The sequence below is a fragment of the Limanda limanda genome, chromosome 19 (assembly GCF_963576545.1).
Source record: "Limanda limanda chromosome 19, fLimLim1.1, whole genome shotgun sequence".
NCBI lineage: Eukaryota > Metazoa > Chordata > Actinopteri > Pleuronectiformes > Pleuronectidae > Limanda > Limanda limanda.
The window spans coordinates 7,117,727-7,136,923 of NC_083654.1; the positions used below are offsets into that span (position 1 = coordinate 7,117,727).

The following is a 19,197-nucleotide window of genomic DNA, read 5'->3' on the forward strand; positions in this document are numbered from 1 at the left end:
AAAGACACTCTGAACACAGACACAATAGTGATGGACACAGACACTGAGCAGAGCCAAGAAACCAGCAGACAGTGCTGGTACATTAAGTTTAGAGTTTTGTGTTGATTTAATAAAGTATGCTGAAAAGCACCATGTTTGGCTGTGTGGGGGGGACCCACGTGGCATTGACGTTTGCCACAGTAGCCTGCTCTTACAAGTCTTTCCATTATTTTCAACCCTAGCTTTAAGCAAAGATACATCAGAGTGATAAGTAATGTTATTATTCTTACTTGTTGTCTCTGGGGGTGTTATTCCGCTCGACTGTTGTGCTCCTCCGATTGCTCCATTTCCTTCAACGCTGTACTCTATCCTGCCTGAACAGGTGGGATAGTGCTGTGAAGGACTGATGCTGCCATGCGCTGGCTTCTTTGCGACCGGTGGAGGGACTTTATCACACTTCACCCCACCATTGGAGAAAGTGGCAGCTCTTGATTGGTCAGACATCTGCATGAGTTCGGCCGCTAAGCTTTGCTTCAGACTTGCCTGAGCTTCAGACGAGGTGGCAGCTGTTGTCTCTATGACAACCTTTTTGGTACTCCTGGAGAAGATGAAGCTGGCTGTAGAGGCTGGGGACATGTTTATGTCATTTCCTTCAGGTGACTTGACAGACACAGCTCCTGGTTCACTCACATAACTGTATGTAGGTGACCTCACACCCAGTCTGGATGGAAGACAATCTCTTGGTGACATTGCTGCAGTTTTCATTCGTATGGCTTCCTGTAAGCGCATGGAAGGGTTGTTTAATGTCACAGAGGGAGTTTTTACTGTCTGAGTTGGAGATTTTAGAGACAGAGACTTGCGGATGGGCTTTTGTGGAATATTTTGATGTCCTGGGATTGAGACTTGGCAACTCTCCTGAACTGGAGGTCCCTGGTTCGTTAGTTTGTCCTCAGAGGAAGTGTTTACCTGATCTTCAGTCATGTTGACTGTTCTGAGGCGAACCATCTGAAGCAGGGAGGGGGTGACAAGTGGTATATTTGCATCCTCTTTAGGAATGGGTGCACTTTTGTGGCGGGAAAGTAACTCCTTGCTCCTGGTGTCCCGGTTTGCTGCACTGGGCTGCCTCCTGAAATTAACTCCATGGGTTTTATTTTCTGCTGGTAGAGGAGGTGCTACTGGGACTATAATAGGAGTTTGGGTACTGACGGGCGGCCCACAGGAAGACTGATCTTCAATTTTAAGAGAGTCTCGCCTCAGGAAAGTGCTGGAGGGAACTAAAGTTGAGACTGATACAGTGTTCTCTGCTCTTGTAATTGGTGGTAAAGGAGGTGCCTCCACTGGGGCATGTGGGGCACTATCTGAAACAGATGAAATGTCCTTCACTGGTTTGCAAGAAATCTCATCAACCCTGTTAGATTCTGAAAGTTGCACAACAACCTCTGGTTTGCTGTCTTCTACTGCTGATTGTGCAACAGCAACAGGCAAATTTAAACTTTCTCCCTGTACTGATGTCCCACCTTCACTTGAATCTGTGTTTGTCTCTCCAACTTCCTCTGCAGCCAAGGTAGACTCATTAAGGACATCCAGCTTTTTGACACAACTGTCCATCACATCTTGCACATCTGTTACAAATGGTGGCGGCGGAGGAGGAAAATCTACCTCATCTCCTCCTTCGAAGACTGAGTCCCCTTCCAAAGGAGGTGGAGGAGGCGGCCAGCAAGACTCAACAGCTTGGATCTCCTCCTGTACCCTCTGTAATTCGCCTGGTGGCATAGGCACTGATGAGGTTCTTGAGGGAGGCGGTTTGGGGTGGTATGGTGGAGGAGGGGTATGTGGTGGTGAGACCGTAGTAACTTTGGGGTCTTCTGCAGAAAGTGTCTGCATGGATGGGACCTCATTTCTGTCTATCTCGTTATCACTCTTCTCAACTACATCTGTAACCCCATTCTGTGAGGAGGTGGCAAGTTTCTCAGCAGCCAAATCCACTTCTATCGGGGTACTACTCATTTCCTCTTGTTGTCTCTCTACCGACTGCTCTGTTGACATCAGTTCCTCTCTTTGCAATATTGTGGAGGGTTTCTTCATCACAGGAGGGGGATCTTTCTTCGGAGACGTCTCCTGATTCTTGGGGCTCTTCACTATGGTGCTACTACTCTGCTCTTGTCTCTGAACATCTGCACTTGCTTCTACTCCCTCTATTTCAGCACCTGGACATTCCCCCTTCTCTTGCTGCTTGTGAACATTTTGGGGATCTGTTGCTAACAATATCTCAGGCTTTGATTCACTTTCTGACAGTTCCAAGACAGGTTGGATTATGGCTGTCTGTTTTTCAACTAAAACTTGTATCTCTTGTATCTTATTCTGGGTTCCTACCTGTTTAACTGTGCTGTCCAGTATAGTTGGGGGTTTGTGGGTGTCTTTGTTGACACTGGAGTGGGACCCACACAGGAGCTCAACGGTCCGTCTGTTGTGTACCCATGTCTCTGGAGGAGGAAGGCATGGGGCTTTGACTTTGGGAGGTGGTGGGATTTTCAACAGCTCACTGAAATCTACTCTCAAATTTGATGAATTGTTATTTGGTGCGAGTTCGTTTGTGGGTGAAGTTCCCTGTGGAGGAATATTTTGGCTACTTGTGGATACATCGGGATGTACTGGCTCAGATGTACCGGATGATAGAGAGGTGAGAGAGGAGGAAGGCGAAGCTGCGGAGGATGACGCCCGGGACATTGACCTCTCTGGTTTGATGGGTTTCTTCTGTTTCTCTGGAGAGGTTGGAGAGATACCCTTAGGGGAAAGCGTTGGAGTTCCACTCTGGCTGGAGTACCCGCTGGAAGGGGACATGGTCCGTTCAAATTTCCCAATTTCTGAGGGAGCTTTATGTGGGGAGGAGCTCCTGGATTCTGACTGTGGCTCTGGTGGCCCTTCAATCTCTTTGGAAGAGACCTGTGTGGGGCTCAGAGGACTAGATGAAACATCTAGAGAGCTAGACCCAGTAGAGTTCGATAGAATGGTGGGGACCTTACTGGCACCAGAGACCAATTTCATCTCATACTTTGCTTCAGTGTTTTCTGTAGCAGTTTCCACCTCTCCGGACAATGAGTCATTAAGATCTTTACTTTCCACAAGAAACCTGGAGCTGCTCTTGATCTTGTTACTATGGAGAGAGTTTGTTCTCTGTGGAGGTGCTGGGGGTTGCTTGGTTTTCATAACTGAAAGATTACGAATGAAATTACGCTTGTTCTTTGCATCCTCCCCAGCAGTAACTGAACCTGATACACCAGACTCTGATCCTTGAACTGTAACAAGACTTTCACTTTTACTATTGATGCTGCTAATCCCGCTAACTGAGCTACACAGACTGACATGGTCTTGATCTCCACCAGAGTGCTGTTGGTGGCTTTCCTGTCCATTATGACACACTCTATGGAAGTTATTACTGCGTGTGCTCCCCTTCGATGATTTAGGGGAGGAGTTTGAAATCATGGTCTTTGAAGACTGAGACATGCTCCAGTTTGACCCTGAAGTCAACATGGTTATCTGTGTGGAGTCGTTGAGGGAATGGTCAGTCTGGAAACCATCACCATCTGATCTTCTGGATAACAAAGGGCTGACTGATGACTCTCTTGATGCGAGGCTGCTTTTGCTTACAGTGCATATGCTACCACCATGGAGGACACTGCTGCAACGGGCCCGACTGATGCTGCGGTCTATCTCTATGACATCAACCGAGGCTGGCAAGACCGCATTAGGGATGATTGTAGACAAATACGTGGCCTGAGGAGATATGGACATCACTGGACCCTGTTGAAAAAAAGGGTTTTATAGTAAAAGCTTATAAATAGTCAAGACAGAATAATCCAAGATACTGAAGACTGAAGTTTCAGAGGAATGACTCTTGAATGTATTCTTAACTTACAGCCAGGTTTTAGTTCTTACCTGGGGTTCCTGGAGGAAGCTGAACATTGTTGAAGGACAGAAGGAGGAGGAATGGGTCATGTGAGGTACTGCAAGGGACTTGGGTCTCAAAGCAGATGTGGGGTAGAGATGGGAGCCATGGTGGTTGAGGGGATGCTCATCCTGGTACATAGCCTGAAGGTGCTTCCTAAACAGCAGTTCATCTCTGGATGCCTTTTAAAAAGTGGATAATTCACATGTAATTTACAAAAAAACAACAACATTACATTGCTTGTTAAAACATATTGATAAATAAATCAATTATTTCAGTTTGAGCCTTTTACTGTACCTCCAACTCTGAAAGGTGCACTCTCGCTCCTTCTGTATTTGCTGTCAGATTTGATCCATCAACCGTAGGAATGATAACAACCCCTGATTGGCTGTCAGTGACCTGCCCATCATGATTAGTGAGCTGCACAGAAACAAGTGGCTGGAAGGTGGAGCTTCTGTGCAGTGCTGGAAAGATGGTGCGTCACTGTCAATAACATGTTTCCCACAAAAAAACACATAATGTCTTATTATGCAAGGTTGATGCTAAAAACCTACCAAGCTCTTTCTGGACCTGGTTGGGAATACCCATGATGGTGGTCCTCCTGCTTCTCTTCCTGCTATTATCTAATCTTTTCACTGGATTCAGGGGCTTAAAGGTAGAACCTGAAAAATTCAAAATTTTAACTGAATTTGACGAGGGTTATTTTATTCCAAACAAAAAAGTATATTTGGCACAGGAGATCAGATTGGTTAAATAACTGGAGCCTTGCACAATAAAGCATTGAAACCCAGCTTGTGGAGAACACATTGTCTTTAAAAAAAGGATCTTTGAAATATGATACGAATACAAATGACGGTTCTTGCATGCAGCACACAGAGAAAGACATGCTTTGCCTCCCAGCTGAGGGAGATATGCAGAGGAAGCCGCAGTGCTGTCTTCAGATACTTATAACTTTTGAGCTACCAACAAATAAATAAACCTACAGTTGTGTGTATTGGTGTGTGAGAGTGTGTGCATATCAAGTCCCTCTTCCTTTGATTTCACACCATAACTGCAGAGCAGACGAAGCAGATAGGAATGAGATGTGCATGCCAAATTAGTAACTGAAAGTGCTTTAACAAGTACTCTGATTAATTTGTATGAACAAAATAAAGACGTTTCCTGTCTACACACACACACACACACACACACACACACACTCACTCACGCTCTCTCTCACACACACACACACACATATTTGTGCTTCTATCTGAGTGAGGACAATCATTGGCATAATACATTCCCTAGCCCCTAACCTTCCAAACGAAATGCCTAAACCAAGTCTTAACCCCCAAACAGTACATTAGAGGTTGGTCAGAAAGTGACGACTCGCCGAAAACCTCCTTACTTCCCCAAAATGTCCTCACACAGTACGCTAGGTTGTAAGCTCAAAATGGTCCTCACAAAGATAGCTGTACAAGAGCACACACACACACACACACACACACACACACACACAGAGCTGCTGTTTACCTTGGCGGGTGAGCATAGGCCTCGTCGACACAGAAGAGGTTACTGTGGTATCAGTATTCCCGGAAGTGGCTCTTGACTCCGAAGAGCCACCTCCGTCCTTGGAGCTGATATCCTGCTCTGGACGGAGGGTATCTGCGGACTGCAGGGGATACACACACACACACACACACACACTCAGACACAGCAGTATTGACTTATGTGGCATTCTTGTGTAGGAAGTGCAGGTAAAATGATCCACAGAGGTTTGGCTCACTTACAGAAATGCTTTCATCGTCAGCAAAGTTCCCTCCATTTTTGTGCTCTGTGTAAAACAAACGGACCAGTTGAAGACACACAATCTGAACACAGTCACACACTAACTATCATAGGTGTAAAAAGGTGCAATCCATAAACAGCCATCGCCAAACTTGAATCCCTTTGATAGTAATAAATATGATGTCTAACACAACAGAAACATATTCCAGAATGGGTGTGTTTCCTAAAGACCCGGTAAATGTGTCTGACCTTCCTGCTGTAATATCTTCAGTCCCTCCTGAGCTTCAGTGTGCAGGTCCTCCAGGTACTGTGGTCTGCTGCCCTCGATGAAAACATTCTCCTGGTGGTGCTGTGACGTCTTGTAGTGGACAGCCAACCTCTTCTGCTCTTCATTTCCTTTTGGGCCAGCTGTTGGGATGAAGGAGAAAAGTTGGTTGACTCATTTGAAGGGAAAAAGGGTTACTATCGTTTTGCCTTTTGGACCAATTAATCAGTTAAGTTCAAGTCTCTCAACTTCCTCTTCCTTGCCCTCTTACACAGTATACACCAACACAAACCCAGACACATGCTCAACTAGTGTCCTCGCACCTTGCACAAACTTTTAACAGGTTTACTGTGAATCCTCTCCCACCTGTTGAGTCTGTTAATTGCTGCACGTTTGACACAGGACACTTCAAATCTCCTCAGCTGAGCAGCTTCAAGGGCAGACGTCCAAGTCTGGCACTCAACAGTAGACTAGTGCCTGGCTAATCTCCTGCAGTATCGCTCTTCTTTGCTAGTCCCTTGGGGGATAAAATAATCTGGATGGTCTGCATGTAAGGATGCCACTAGACCACCTGCTGCAGGACCTCCTTTATGGGAACTGGAGTGGGCTCTCCATTCATGCTGGCCGTACTTATTGTAAAACAGCAGCTAAATTTAGAATTAAACGTTAGTAAAAGCCAGATTACTGTCAAGTGTCAAAGCTTGCCATTCCAACTGATGCTTCGTACCTGCCAGCTTTAGCTTAGTTTAATCAAATTACAATCTTTGATGGAATGGTCAAAACTCTAAGGGTGTCTATGTACTTTCAGTCATAAACCAGTCGAGAGGCCCTACTCCATGCAGTGCATCAAGTGTAACATGATGGGTCTCAATGTTGAGAGCACGACCTGTGGAAAATCGTTTGTGTAAAATGGCTGTTAGCTAATCGAGGTCAAGTGTGCGGTGTCCGCTTTCCCGCCTTTGTCACTTTCAACACTGGCTCTCAGTCTGACCTGGTTAGGTAAGACTGTGTGAGTGTGGATGCACCGACTGTAGAAGTGTGAGTGTGTATGTGTTTGTGTGTGTGTGTGTGTGTGTGTGTGTGTGAGGTATCAGACACTCCCAACCCCGATCCTTCCAGATTCACACAGGTGAGGCGGCCCAGACACAATGCCCACTCCTGTGTGTGGCTGTGGGAAATCTCAGGTCATTGTGTGTCGAAGAATTCCCATTGAAGAACTTAAGGGAGTTCTGAGAAGCGTTGCACACATACAAGGTGTTGTAACTATCAGTTGTGATTAATTGGAGAAGAAGCCATCCCTTATAGGTTCCGCCAACCCCTGCGGGAGTTTTAGGGCTTTGGGTTGATTAAGACGATCGCCAAAAAATCCCTTAAGCTCATTATCTCATTAGAGAGGACCACCAAATTGCACCCGACACTAATTCTTGCATGTCGGTGTATGCGCGTATGTTTGTGTGAGACAGACACAACGACCCACACAAGAAATCTTCAAATATCATGATAATATTATAATTAAAACACGCAACCAATGGATCTCCTCATGTATCCTCAACAGCACAGGCAAAGTTTCTTGAGTGTGAAAAAAGTCAACAAACTATAAAGCAACCATGATAGCGAGTATTACTGTCACTTTAACCAGCGCTCATTTCTGTCAGCAGACTAAAGCTACAGGCTGACAGATTCCTCCACGTGAGTCAGCACTCACCCTTCTTCTTGAAGACAGACAGCAGAGAGTGGAGGCTCTTCCTCAAGTAGACCACCATGTCTACACCAGTGCCATAGCAGGTGGAAAGTGAAATGATTGTGATCACTCAAAGCAGAATCCTAGAGTCCTCCTTGTGTCACTTGTGAGGATATATATGTCACAGTGAAGATCTTGATGCTCTGAGCGTCCAACAACAGTAAAATTTAAAAAAAATAAAGCAGAAATTCTGAGGTTGACTGAGGATGATCAGGGACGAGAAGCTCTCCTCTCCTGCTCAGTGTCTAAATGACTTGGGAAGGACATGTGCACAATTAGATCTGCTTCCAGCCAAAGCAGCCTGTCCCAGCTGCCTTATCCCTGAGTCTGATACCCTCCCCCCTCTGTTCTCCCTCCCCGTCTCTCTCTCTCTCTATTTTGCTCTGTCGCTCACGGTGGCTCATTCCCTTTGCAATTCCCTCTTTTTGTCAAAGGAATAAAACCCCTCACCAGCAGCACGGCTGTCAAAAGTTTGGCTTTCAGGAGGCATCTACCCCCACGTCTCTCAACAAAGACAAACACAAGTGTGCTTATATAATATAAATCTGCTTAAATGTTTAGGTTGAAATACATTTTAGAGCCTTTAGAGATGGTAGATGGGAAAACAATTTAATGTTTTGGTTTTGAGTCAGCAGGACAACACTAATATGGAAGATAAACTGTATTTCTTGGTGTAAAAAATGACAGTAACTGGAAGTGGTTAATGTATGAACGATTCTTTACATCAGCCAAGGAGGTTATGTTTTTCCTTGACATTTGTTTGTTTGATAGCATTTGTTTGTTTGTTAGCAGGATTACTTGATGGATTACCACAAAACTTGGTGAAAGGATGCGATATAGGCCAGGGAAGAAGGCAAAAATGTTGGTGTGGAGTGAGCGCAATTTGTTGGAGCCTGATTTGATTTAATGGGACAGATGGGCCTTGGTGAAGGCTTGTGCTCCATTCTAGTACAAAGATGTAAATGTTTTTCATAACTACGTCCTCAATATGATAAAAGTCCAATCAATTCAGCTGTGTTTAAAAAAAATTCACACATCTTTGTGTTCACTGTCAACGCTTCCAACTTCCACTTCCTGATGTAATTGAGGCTGATAAAGTTCTATTTGTCATTGTCTCCTCCCTAATTAAAGCCTTCAGCAGCGTCCATCCATCTGACGCTCTGTCTCTTCATGTGAGTGCCACAGGGGCTGCATCTGACAGCAGAGGTTGCGTCCTCACAGGGAAAAAGCTGAAACAACCCATCCAATGCACTGTTCTTCTCACCCTCTTCTGCATCGCATACATCACTTTCTCCCGAAATCTTCCTCACCCCTTTGTCCCTGCCAATCTCTCCTCCTTCACATCTCTCCCTTCCTCTGCCTTTCTCTCCCTGTCTGCCCCTTAGCCTTACAGCCACTGATGTCTAGTTTGAGTTATAAATAGCTGACACAGCCTCACTTCATCATCTCTAATGGTGTGTGTGTGTGTGGATAAGTTCAACGTCCTACCAATGTTTCCTGACAAATTGCAGAGGGTATGAAATACAACAAGCGTTCTGGTGTGGTGTCCCAGGATTATTTCCCTGGCGCAGCATCATCAGCACTTCGATCCACTTGTGCTCTGAATGGGTGTTTATTCCCAATAAAGTGGCAGCAGGGGGCTACAGCTGGCCTGCATCCTCCCGGACCAGCTGGAGGGCAGCAACACAATTACTTTGACTCATGCTGCACCAACACAGGACTCCTGGCACTTGAAAACTGAAGTGGCATTAAAAAGCCCTTCTTCAGTGAAGAAATCTCCGCCCCAGTGTCCAGAGATCAGACTGACCGGTCCAGGGTGCTGGCGGTGGTTCAGTCTCCTGGTCAGCCAGGGCTGAGCTCAGCTGAGGCCTTCAGGAGAGCAGCTTTAGACATTGGAGCCATGCCAGAAGCTTAATGCTGCCAGTAGCTTAACCTGTCCATCTCTTCACCTTACACTTTCCTTGCTCCTGACGTTTCTTTTTCCTAATCATTACTCCTCCTCTCCGTCAGTCACTTTTACTATATTCTTAAACCATTTTTTCTACTTCACTGCAAATCATAAAGGATCCTCTGAATGCCGTCACTCAGGCGACTCATATTCATCATCTCCTAACCCATTTTAATTTCTGTGAGATGGCGGACCAATGTGGGACATGTGGGAGCTAATGTGCATGGAAAAAACTGCTTTGTTTCGTGGTGATGTGGCCCTTTAAGATCCAAATACTCCCTTTCTCCAAAACCAAATCCATCCACACCCAGTCCCCTCACAGCAGACCTTTACTAAATGCCAATTTTGGGGGTCTCTGGGGTGGTATCTGTACCCCCCTGTTGTTAACCAAGATCCCTCATATCAATATTCATTAGATGGCTCTAAGAGACACCATCTGGTCTTGGGGGAGAGGGCAGAGGGGAGCGAGGGGTTTGAAATGCCTTTGATTCAGTGTGCACAACAAGCCATTCCACAGCATAAGCCAAATAACACAGTGCATGAGAACAGAACAAAGTAACATATGATAACATCATGCTAATGTGGATTCCTAAAACTCACAGTTTAACCTCAACAGTTTCTTTGTAACGCTAAAGATAATATCAAAATTCACCTAAAACAAGAATAAAGGAATTGAAAATATACGGGTCATTAGTAAGAGCCACAGTTCAAATAAATAATAATGGTAATAATTTAATATAATGTTCTCTTTCACTGATTTACATCTCATGTTGTGGATTTCCTGGAATCCTTTGTGTAACCAGATTTAAACTGTATGTGGTACAATAAAAGCAACGATTTGCATCTGTATTCTGTTGTTTTCATGCCAGATTATTTCTGTGCTTTCTCCATTTTTCTCTCTTAAGTGGCAGAACACAAAACGTTCTATTCATAATACACTGCCTTAAATTTGGCTCATAAAAGACACTATAACCCTTTGATACACAACATGGGTCAAAAGTGACCCGATGGAGTTTAAATTGTAAATATCTTTGCAATTAATTTATTTCATCATTCAGAATTCCAGGAATTCCTCAATTAACTTGTTTTTGATCATTACAAATTCTTATTTTTATTTGTCCTTATTTACTTTTTTAATAAAAATCATTTTTGTATCACTACCCCTCTAAGGCACAACATGGGTCAAAAATGACCCGTATTCATTTCACATGTTATTTCATGCATGGCTGTGCCTTTTTGCTATATCTTTTAAAATCTATTTATTAAATCATTTAATATTACAAAGTATTAATTAAAATATCTTGTTTTTGATTACTACAAATCATTATTTTCATTTTCTCTGTCTTAATTTTTGAACTAAAATAGTTTTTGTATTACTACATCAAGTTTACACACATGGGTTAAAAATGACCCATGTATGCAAATGTGAATTTGATAGGAACCTTTGATTTGTAAATGTTTGTAGTTAAGAACATGTTTACTGTGGACAACTTTTCACATGCCACACTTGTCAGAACTAAACGGGATACGTTTGCACATCTGATTCATGTAAGTCTTATTTTACAATTGTTTTACCTAAGAAAATATTTGATATCTTGTGAAAAGATAACTGCACATAACATTTGAACATTACTTCCCTCTACTGGTGGGAAAGATAAATATGTCCAATATTATTAGCTAGCTGTTAACATCTCTTTTATCTAGCTAATGTTAGCTTATGTAAGCTAGGTCAATTGTAGCTAACGATAGCTAGGTCAACATGATTTAGTTCTGACAAGTAGTTCTGACAAGTGTGGCATGTGAAAAGTTGTCCACAGTAAACATGTTCCTAACTACAAACATTTACAAATCAAAGGTTCCTATCAAATTCACACTTGCATACATGGGTCATTTTTGACCCATGTGTGTAAACTTGATGAAGTAATACAAAAACTATTTCAGTTCAAAAATTAAGACAGAGAAAATGAAAATAATGATTTGTGGTAATCAAAAACAAGATATTTTAATGAATACTTTGAAATATTAAATGATTAAATGAATATATTTTAAAAGATATAGCAAAGAAGCACAGCCATGCATGAAATAACATGTGAAATGAATACGGTCATTTTTGACCCATGGAAGGGTTGTGATACAGAAATGTTTTTTATTAAAAAAGTAAATAAGGACAAATGAAAATAAGAATTTGTGATGATCAAAAACAAGTTAATTGAGGAATTCCTAAAATTCTGAATGATGAAATAAATTTATTGCAAAGATATTTACAATTTAAACTCCATCGGGTCATTTTTGACCCATGTGTGTAAACTTGATTTAAAAATACAAAAACTATTTTAGTTAATAAATTATGAAAGATAAAATGAAAATAATGATTTGTGGTAATCAAAAACAAGATATTTAATGAATACTTTGAATATTAAATGATGAAATAATTAGATTTCCAAAGATATAGCAAAGAAACACCCATGTTGTGCCTTAGAGGGGGTTTGCATAGCTTGTGTATCAAAGGGTTAAAAACAGAATAGAGAAAGTAAGTGTAGGAGAGTTAGATACTATATCGTTACTTTAGGTCCCATGTGTGGGTCAACTACAGCCATCATTAAGTAACTCAATGGAATCTTGTGTAAGAGCTCCTAAAGCCTCCTGGATGCCCACTTCTTTCAAACCTCACAGAGCTTCTCTTCAACAGTCTTCAGCCACATCCACACTTATACATCTTTGATTTAAAATGCATCACAACGCTGCTGGTCTCGTTTTGGTTTGAAAACCCCGGGGCTACACTGTTGTTTCGAAACAGACACTTTTGGAAACAATTTGCTTCCTGATTGATGAAAAGATTGCTGACAGTTACTTTTACTAAAAACTCAGGCTCCAGCTCAGAGTTATTTTGTATTACCTTGGGAAACCTCCTCCACAGCCACGGGTGACATTATACATCTCAGAGTTATGTGTAACCCTCCACACCCATTTTAAAATCTGGACAGAAATGACTTCATATAAAACGCTGACCATTTAATACAAGGCAAATTTATCAGTTTTACCAGAGCAGACAAAGAGAGACCTCATCTCTCTGAGGAGAGCTCTCATAGATACACCGATCCATATCAACACTGTCATTCCTCATACACACCCATATTAACTTTCTACTCTACAATAGTGCTACATCCATTCAAGTATGAGGCTGCAAAATCTGATGAGGATGTTTATTGTAGATACACAGGCCCGGCTCGGACTGATGTCAGACACAGAGCAGCTAAATGTAAAATATGACTCCCAATGGACTGACCAAGCCTCAACCCTGACGCTAGTGCACACACACACACACACACACACACACACACACACACACACACACACACACACACACACACACACACACACACACACACACACACACACACACACACACACACACACACACACACACACACACACACACACACACACACTTAGTGGAAAATATAATACTGTGACCACATGATGAGTATTAGCTCATCTCATGTCCTCAACTCACCCCTCACTTACTGTACAGGAGAGGAAGGAGGTAAACAGAGAGAGAGAGAGAGAGGGAGAGAGGGGGAGAGAGAGAGAGAGAAAGAGAGAGAGAGAGCTGTTCTGCCTTTGTCATAACCTCACTAGCACAAAGGCCCCAGGACCATAAGCAGTTACAGGGTTTCCGCACCTGACTCTGTATGTAGCATGTGTATTTAATCACAGATGACGGGTCAGGTGGTGGGATTTGATTTGGAGATAATTGTGGGTAACGGCTCGGGTCCTGAACCGGGTCTTGCAAAAAAGAACCGTGCAGGACTCTGGTTTAGCTAATACTTGTCAGTGGGATTCATACATTTTGTTTTGTTTTTGTTGGGATCAAAATATACAATTTCACCAACAATATTTAAAATGGGTTTAGACAACAGCATATGCAGTGATATCAGTAGATAAACAGCGGTGTTTGAGTCTGCTGACCACTGGTGATTTGCCGCAGTTTCTTTCTCTCCCAGTCGCTCTTTCCATCCCCGTAGACAGAGGTAATGAAGCTGCCAGAGTGCAGGAAGAGAGGGTTAAAATGTGACCAGCAATAAACCTCCAATCACCAAACACACACGCACACACGCACACACACACACACACACGCACACGCGCACACACACACACACACACACACACACACACACACACACACACACACACACAGAACACACACACACACACACAAACACACACACACACACACACACAAACAGGTACCATTATTCAGCTCATTACTTCTCCCCTGATTTGTATTCTATGACCGCTGTGGTGGAACTGACTTACGAGCCTCTCTACATTGGGTGGTGTAGTATTAACAGGACGCAGGTTAACCTCCATCCTCCATACACACAGCCAGTGGAATATTTCAAGTATCCTGTATCATGTTATGATAGGATCTCTCAGTCTGTTCAGGTGGCCTGCTCAGAGAGAAATATGGGAAAATTTGAGATAAGGCTCATAACTCACGGTATATATCTGATTAGAGCTAATGGATAGCGCATAAAACAAAAAAAAAAAAAAGCAAACTTGTAATCCAACACGGTGGAGGAAGGTGACTGAAAAGGAGCACAGGAAATAGGAAAATAAGGAGGGGGTGGTGTTAAATTACGGAGTAAAGTGACTGGTGGGTTATGTGGCGCATTTGTGCAAATGGGTGCTCAGCTCATAGATACAATAAATAAGTATCAAAGTGATGCGGAACATCAGACAACTGATTCTTATACAAAATTTGAAGTGGCACAGTTGTTAGTGCTGTTTAAAACATCACTGCATTCATCCATTCATTACCTATACTGCTTATTAAGGGGGGATGTATGGGGCTGGAGCCATTCCCAGCTGATATTCAGAGAGAGGTGGGGTAAACCCTGGACGGGTCATTGCAGAGCTGCATTGAGCATAATCTAAACTGGTGATGATTCTGATTTTAATGTATGACTACTTTCACTAATGCACTTTTCCTGCCAGCCCCAAAGAAAATGTTTTGCAAATGTCAATGTGAGAAAACAGCAGGAAATTGTCGGTGAGCAATTGGTGTTTTGATGACGTTTCTAACCTACGACTGACGTAAAACTGAAAGAATAGAAATTGCTAAGGATGAAAAACAAGTGTCATACGCATAGAAGATGCAAACAAAAAAATGATGACTTGGAAAGGAGATATTAAAGAGGTCTTGGTGATAACGTCCAAACCTAACCTAACCTAACCTGGTGTCTCATTTCTTCATCAGAGATCAGTCCTGTACTTCCTGTAGTTCTTGGCCCTAACCTGGAGCAGGTTGTAAACCTGAGCTTACACTATGCAATGACACACAAACACAAAGCTAAATTTAGCTGTAGAAGCACTGCGATTAAAAATAGCAACAGTCACTCTTTTTGTAATAATCCATCACTCTGTCTCTCTTCTTCTTCCCTCTCACAACATGATAAGAGGATTGTGGGTATTTTTCCTGGAGGAAGATGAGCCGTTCTTGATGCTTGTCGTTCCAACTTAAAAGCTTTTTGAGAGCCAAGCTGAGGGCTCTGTAAACACTCGCACAGATATGGATGCCTCACAGGGAAGACAGAGTTGACCCACTGTCCAGTGCATCCATAAACAGACTCAAAACAAGATAATACGATAATTTGTTGCCAACTGGTGTGTGGGAGTGAGCATGAGTCCCCTGGGTGACCCTGGGAAATGACAGGGTACTGGGAGATACAAAGGCTTCCAGACAAAACTGCCAGAAAGAGTGTAAAGCAAACTGACAGGAAAAAAATTAACTATTTCCACTCATTAAGAAGTGTTTCTAATACAGAGTCACAGAGACAGAGGACATTTGTAGTAAAACAAACACAATACATTAATTTATGCAACACAAACATGGTTTGTGAAGGTGTTTTTTGTGCAACAGGAAGAAGTCCACAGGCAACAGCTGAAAATAGAAAGTGCTGCAGGTTATATGAGACCCTGTCTCCCTAATGGTTAATGGGCTAATTTAGTATGATTGATGAGTTAATGAGAGACCTACAGTTCCTGCACAAGCTCATCTCCAAGCAGGACAGGACAGGACAGGCCTGATGCCCTTAAGTCTGATTCCCCCATCGGACCTATACATCACTTTACAGAAATGTCAGTCGGCTTGTTGGACCTGAAGCATTTCAGACACACAGGAAAATTTCAGCATAATAAAAAAGTTCTTGCTCTATATGGTTTCAAATTTTCTTTTTCACTTTCTCACCAAACTTGAGAAGACAAATAGTTGATCCAGCACTAACTTAACTTACCTTAGCATTAAGACTGGAAACAGGAAGAGCCAGCTCATCTGACTCTGTCCACAAATAACCAAATCCACTTTTAATATCACATTGAAACTTAACATATTTGATCTAATTTATTTAAGCTAAACTAAGCTAATCACAACCTGGCTGTCACTTTATAATCTTCATAATGATAATAAAGTGGTATTTAGTAAGTCTTCTCATCAACTGCTCTCTGGTTAAAAATTATTTGAAGACACAATTGCTTAATAAGTAGGCTATAATTACAAAAACATTAAAAACTCAAAACACAAAATGTTATATCTCACAAAACAAGTCAGTTTTGAGAGTTCATCCATGTAATGCTCTGCCCATCATCGAGACTGAGAACTAGAACTGTTCGTGTATATTTGACTTTCCTTGTGAGCAACATGTCATTTTATCCTTTTACACAAATCTCTTGAGATTTCCAGACGTGCTCTTCTCTGTGAGACAATCATCCCTTGTTCTTGTCTATACATGGATTCAGTTAACTCTAATGGATTAATCACATGTGATTCAGCCACTTACTGCTGGGACACTGGGGACTGGATACAGAAGCTGTTAAACAATGGAAAATATAACTGAGCAACCAGAGTGGGGTGCTAGCTCTGTCACCATGGAAATGTTGATGCTTTTCATCATCCTCATCAGCATCCTCATTATCAAATATACTGATGTGAAGGGAGGAGCAGAGTTCAGATGTAAAACAATATGTCTGCTGATTGCTGAGCGGGGAGGCGCAAGCGAGGAGACAAAGTGACAACTCCAAGTTTGTTTGACTGTGTGTGTCATCCAAATCACGCCAGACACATTAGGCCTGAACAGAAGTAGTCTGTCTTCAATACAAAGTACACATGTAACAAACAAACAAACACATACACACACACACACACACACATACACACACACACAAACACACACACACAAACAAGCAGTGACAGTATTAGCGTTTGTGTTGATATAAGTGCTACAATGTGTGTAAGTGAGTTAAAGTGATTGGGAGCTGTGTGTGAGTGTGCGCGGGTCGTGCATGTTCTTGTCCTGCCCACAGAAAACAACAACTCAAGTTGGCAAATGTGCGCCTTCACTTGTGTTGCACTCTTCCTCGCCACTCTTCCTCAGCGAAATCCCATTATGCGCGGCCAGTGAACTAAACCCTGAGCCTCTCTTCCGTAAACAAGTCTAAACTATTTTGACTGAATCAGTCTGAAAACACTTGTAAATTTGTGTGAAAAGACGACAGCGTGTTTGAGTTAACTCGCAGCCAAATGTTGAAGAACAAAAGAAGAGGCTGGCTCTGGCTTTGGCTCTGGCTCGGCACCATCTGCTTGGCACAGACACACGGCTCGCCAGCGTGGCCTCTTTGCCTACATGAGTCCAACGTCTCCTGAAATCAGTAAGATGTAAAGTTAATGAGTTTAATGATAGATGTGGCTGGCAAAAATCCCCAAAGCATTATACTGATTGATTGCATGTATATGGTGACGGATCCATTTGAAATATGCGTCTACTTACTCTTCATCTATAGGTAAATGCTGGTGAAGTGATTCTACAGTATAATACAAGGGAGGTTCTGTATTGGCCCAGAAAAGAGTCAGATATTAAAAAATGATGATCAGAGATCCAGTGTTTGTAAACCATGCTTTGCAAGAATTTGATTACTAGTAAACCATTTGAGTGTCAAAACAAGAGGCTGCACAGGTTTGAGATGACAAAGTTAAAGTCCCTTCCTTGAGTCCAAAGTTCCTATTCCTATTATTTATTATTTAAGAGGTCGGCAGTTATTTATTTTACATGTCTGACAGTACAGCTACACGGATACACATCTCATTCTACATCACAAACTGCAGCTAATATACCTGGAAGAATTCCAGTGTTGAATATTGGATACAAGTGAGGATTTTACTGCTGATTAAATGCTCATTCTGGAGCTTTTTGACATTGATAAACAAGATACTTTAATGAAAACATCTTAAATTAATAAGAAATAAACATCTTAAGTAATAATTCATAACTACAGCAAGTATTTTTGTTGTGTCACTGGTGAATTTTTTGTAAACACCCCTGATTTTATGGCAAAGTTCATCCAATCACTATGTTTCACTCCTGGCTCTCTAATCCAAGCCTGAACGTACATTAGAAAGTGATTATAGCAGCCTATCAAACCAGATTTATTTTTATCAGTGCCAGAATAAAAGCCCTTTTGACGGAGGGATAACTCAGTTTCAGTGAAGTTTAATCTGAGGTTTGATATCACTTTCTTGTCCATCAGCAGAAAGGACATGCTTAGCCTCGACTGTCAAAAGCTTCAAATTACAGATTGGACACCGTGATGGGGGGAAGAGAAGCCTGCCGACAGCAATAAAAGAGGAGTTTGTCCTTATTTAGAAAATGATAAACATCAAATCCAAGCCATGTCTATAATTTAAATATTCACCTTTGAATAGAAAGGTCACAAACAGGTCTCCCTCTCTCTCTCTGCGTATGTGCTGTTTAATGGTATGATTAGTTGCTTTAATTCAATTTTGCTGGTGATGCAGGAAGCCACTGGACTGAGCCCCAGTACAGAGCAGTCCAAACACTGAGCCCTTTTAATACTGGAGACGGTGAGATCACTCCGATACGCTGAGGCTGCAGGAGATTTGAGCAGCGACATCGCTTGTACACATGGTCACGTCCACTGTTGTGTTGAAATCTTACATGAAAATGTTTGTCGGTCAAACACAAAGTCCAGGGACACAACTTTAACACAACAAAAGAGTTAATTACTTTCCCCGTCACATGATATTGGAAGCATTCATTCAAGATGTACTTCTTAAACTTAAAGCTACATTGAATGATTGCCAAATACAATTTCTTTATTATAACTCTTTCTCTGAAAACAGCTGCTGCTGCTGGAAAGTGTGTGAATCAAAGCAATGAGCTGAGAGACGCTGAAAGGCTCTGCAGAAATAGAGGGTTAAGCAGAGTCATTTGATCCAGCTTCTAGAATTTTATTTTGCTAATGCAGCTTTAATTAATCTGAGGGGTATGGTGAAAGAAAATGAGATAATGAGGTGTTAACTGGATAACTGCCTCAGGTGGTAACTGTATACTTAAAAATGAATAATGAGCTCAGCCCTGGTCTTCAAAAAAGGAATTCCTTCCCAGTGGCAGCTTAAGGTAAATTTGGGTCATAAAACTGCAAACCTACAAATACTACACTTTGTTTCTACATGCATGAGACTTGCTTACGGGCTG

General features: G+C 42.2%; 1 protein-coding gene across 1 annotated transcript in view; it reads right to left on the reverse strand.

The window, feature by feature from the left end:
- nhsl3 (NHS like 3) overlaps positions 1 to 19,197 on the reverse strand; it is a 34,807-nt gene that overhangs the window by 1,991 nt on the left and 13,619 nt on the right. The window contains exons 2-8 of the mRNA XM_061093107.1: positions 5,942 to 6,100; positions 5,695 to 5,738; positions 5,438 to 5,576; positions 4,480 to 4,587; positions 4,223 to 4,389; positions 3,916 to 4,107; positions 270 to 3,780 (exon numbers count right to left, since the gene is read on the reverse strand). Coding sequence (XP_060949090.1) covers positions 270 to 3,780; positions 3,916 to 4,107; positions 4,223 to 4,389; positions 4,480 to 4,587; positions 5,438 to 5,576; positions 5,695 to 5,738; positions 5,942 to 6,100 — 4,320 coding nt within the window. The remainder of the gene's footprint in view (positions 1 to 269; positions 3,781 to 3,915; positions 4,108 to 4,222; positions 4,390 to 4,479; positions 4,588 to 5,437; positions 5,577 to 5,694; positions 5,739 to 5,941; positions 6,101 to 19,197) is intronic.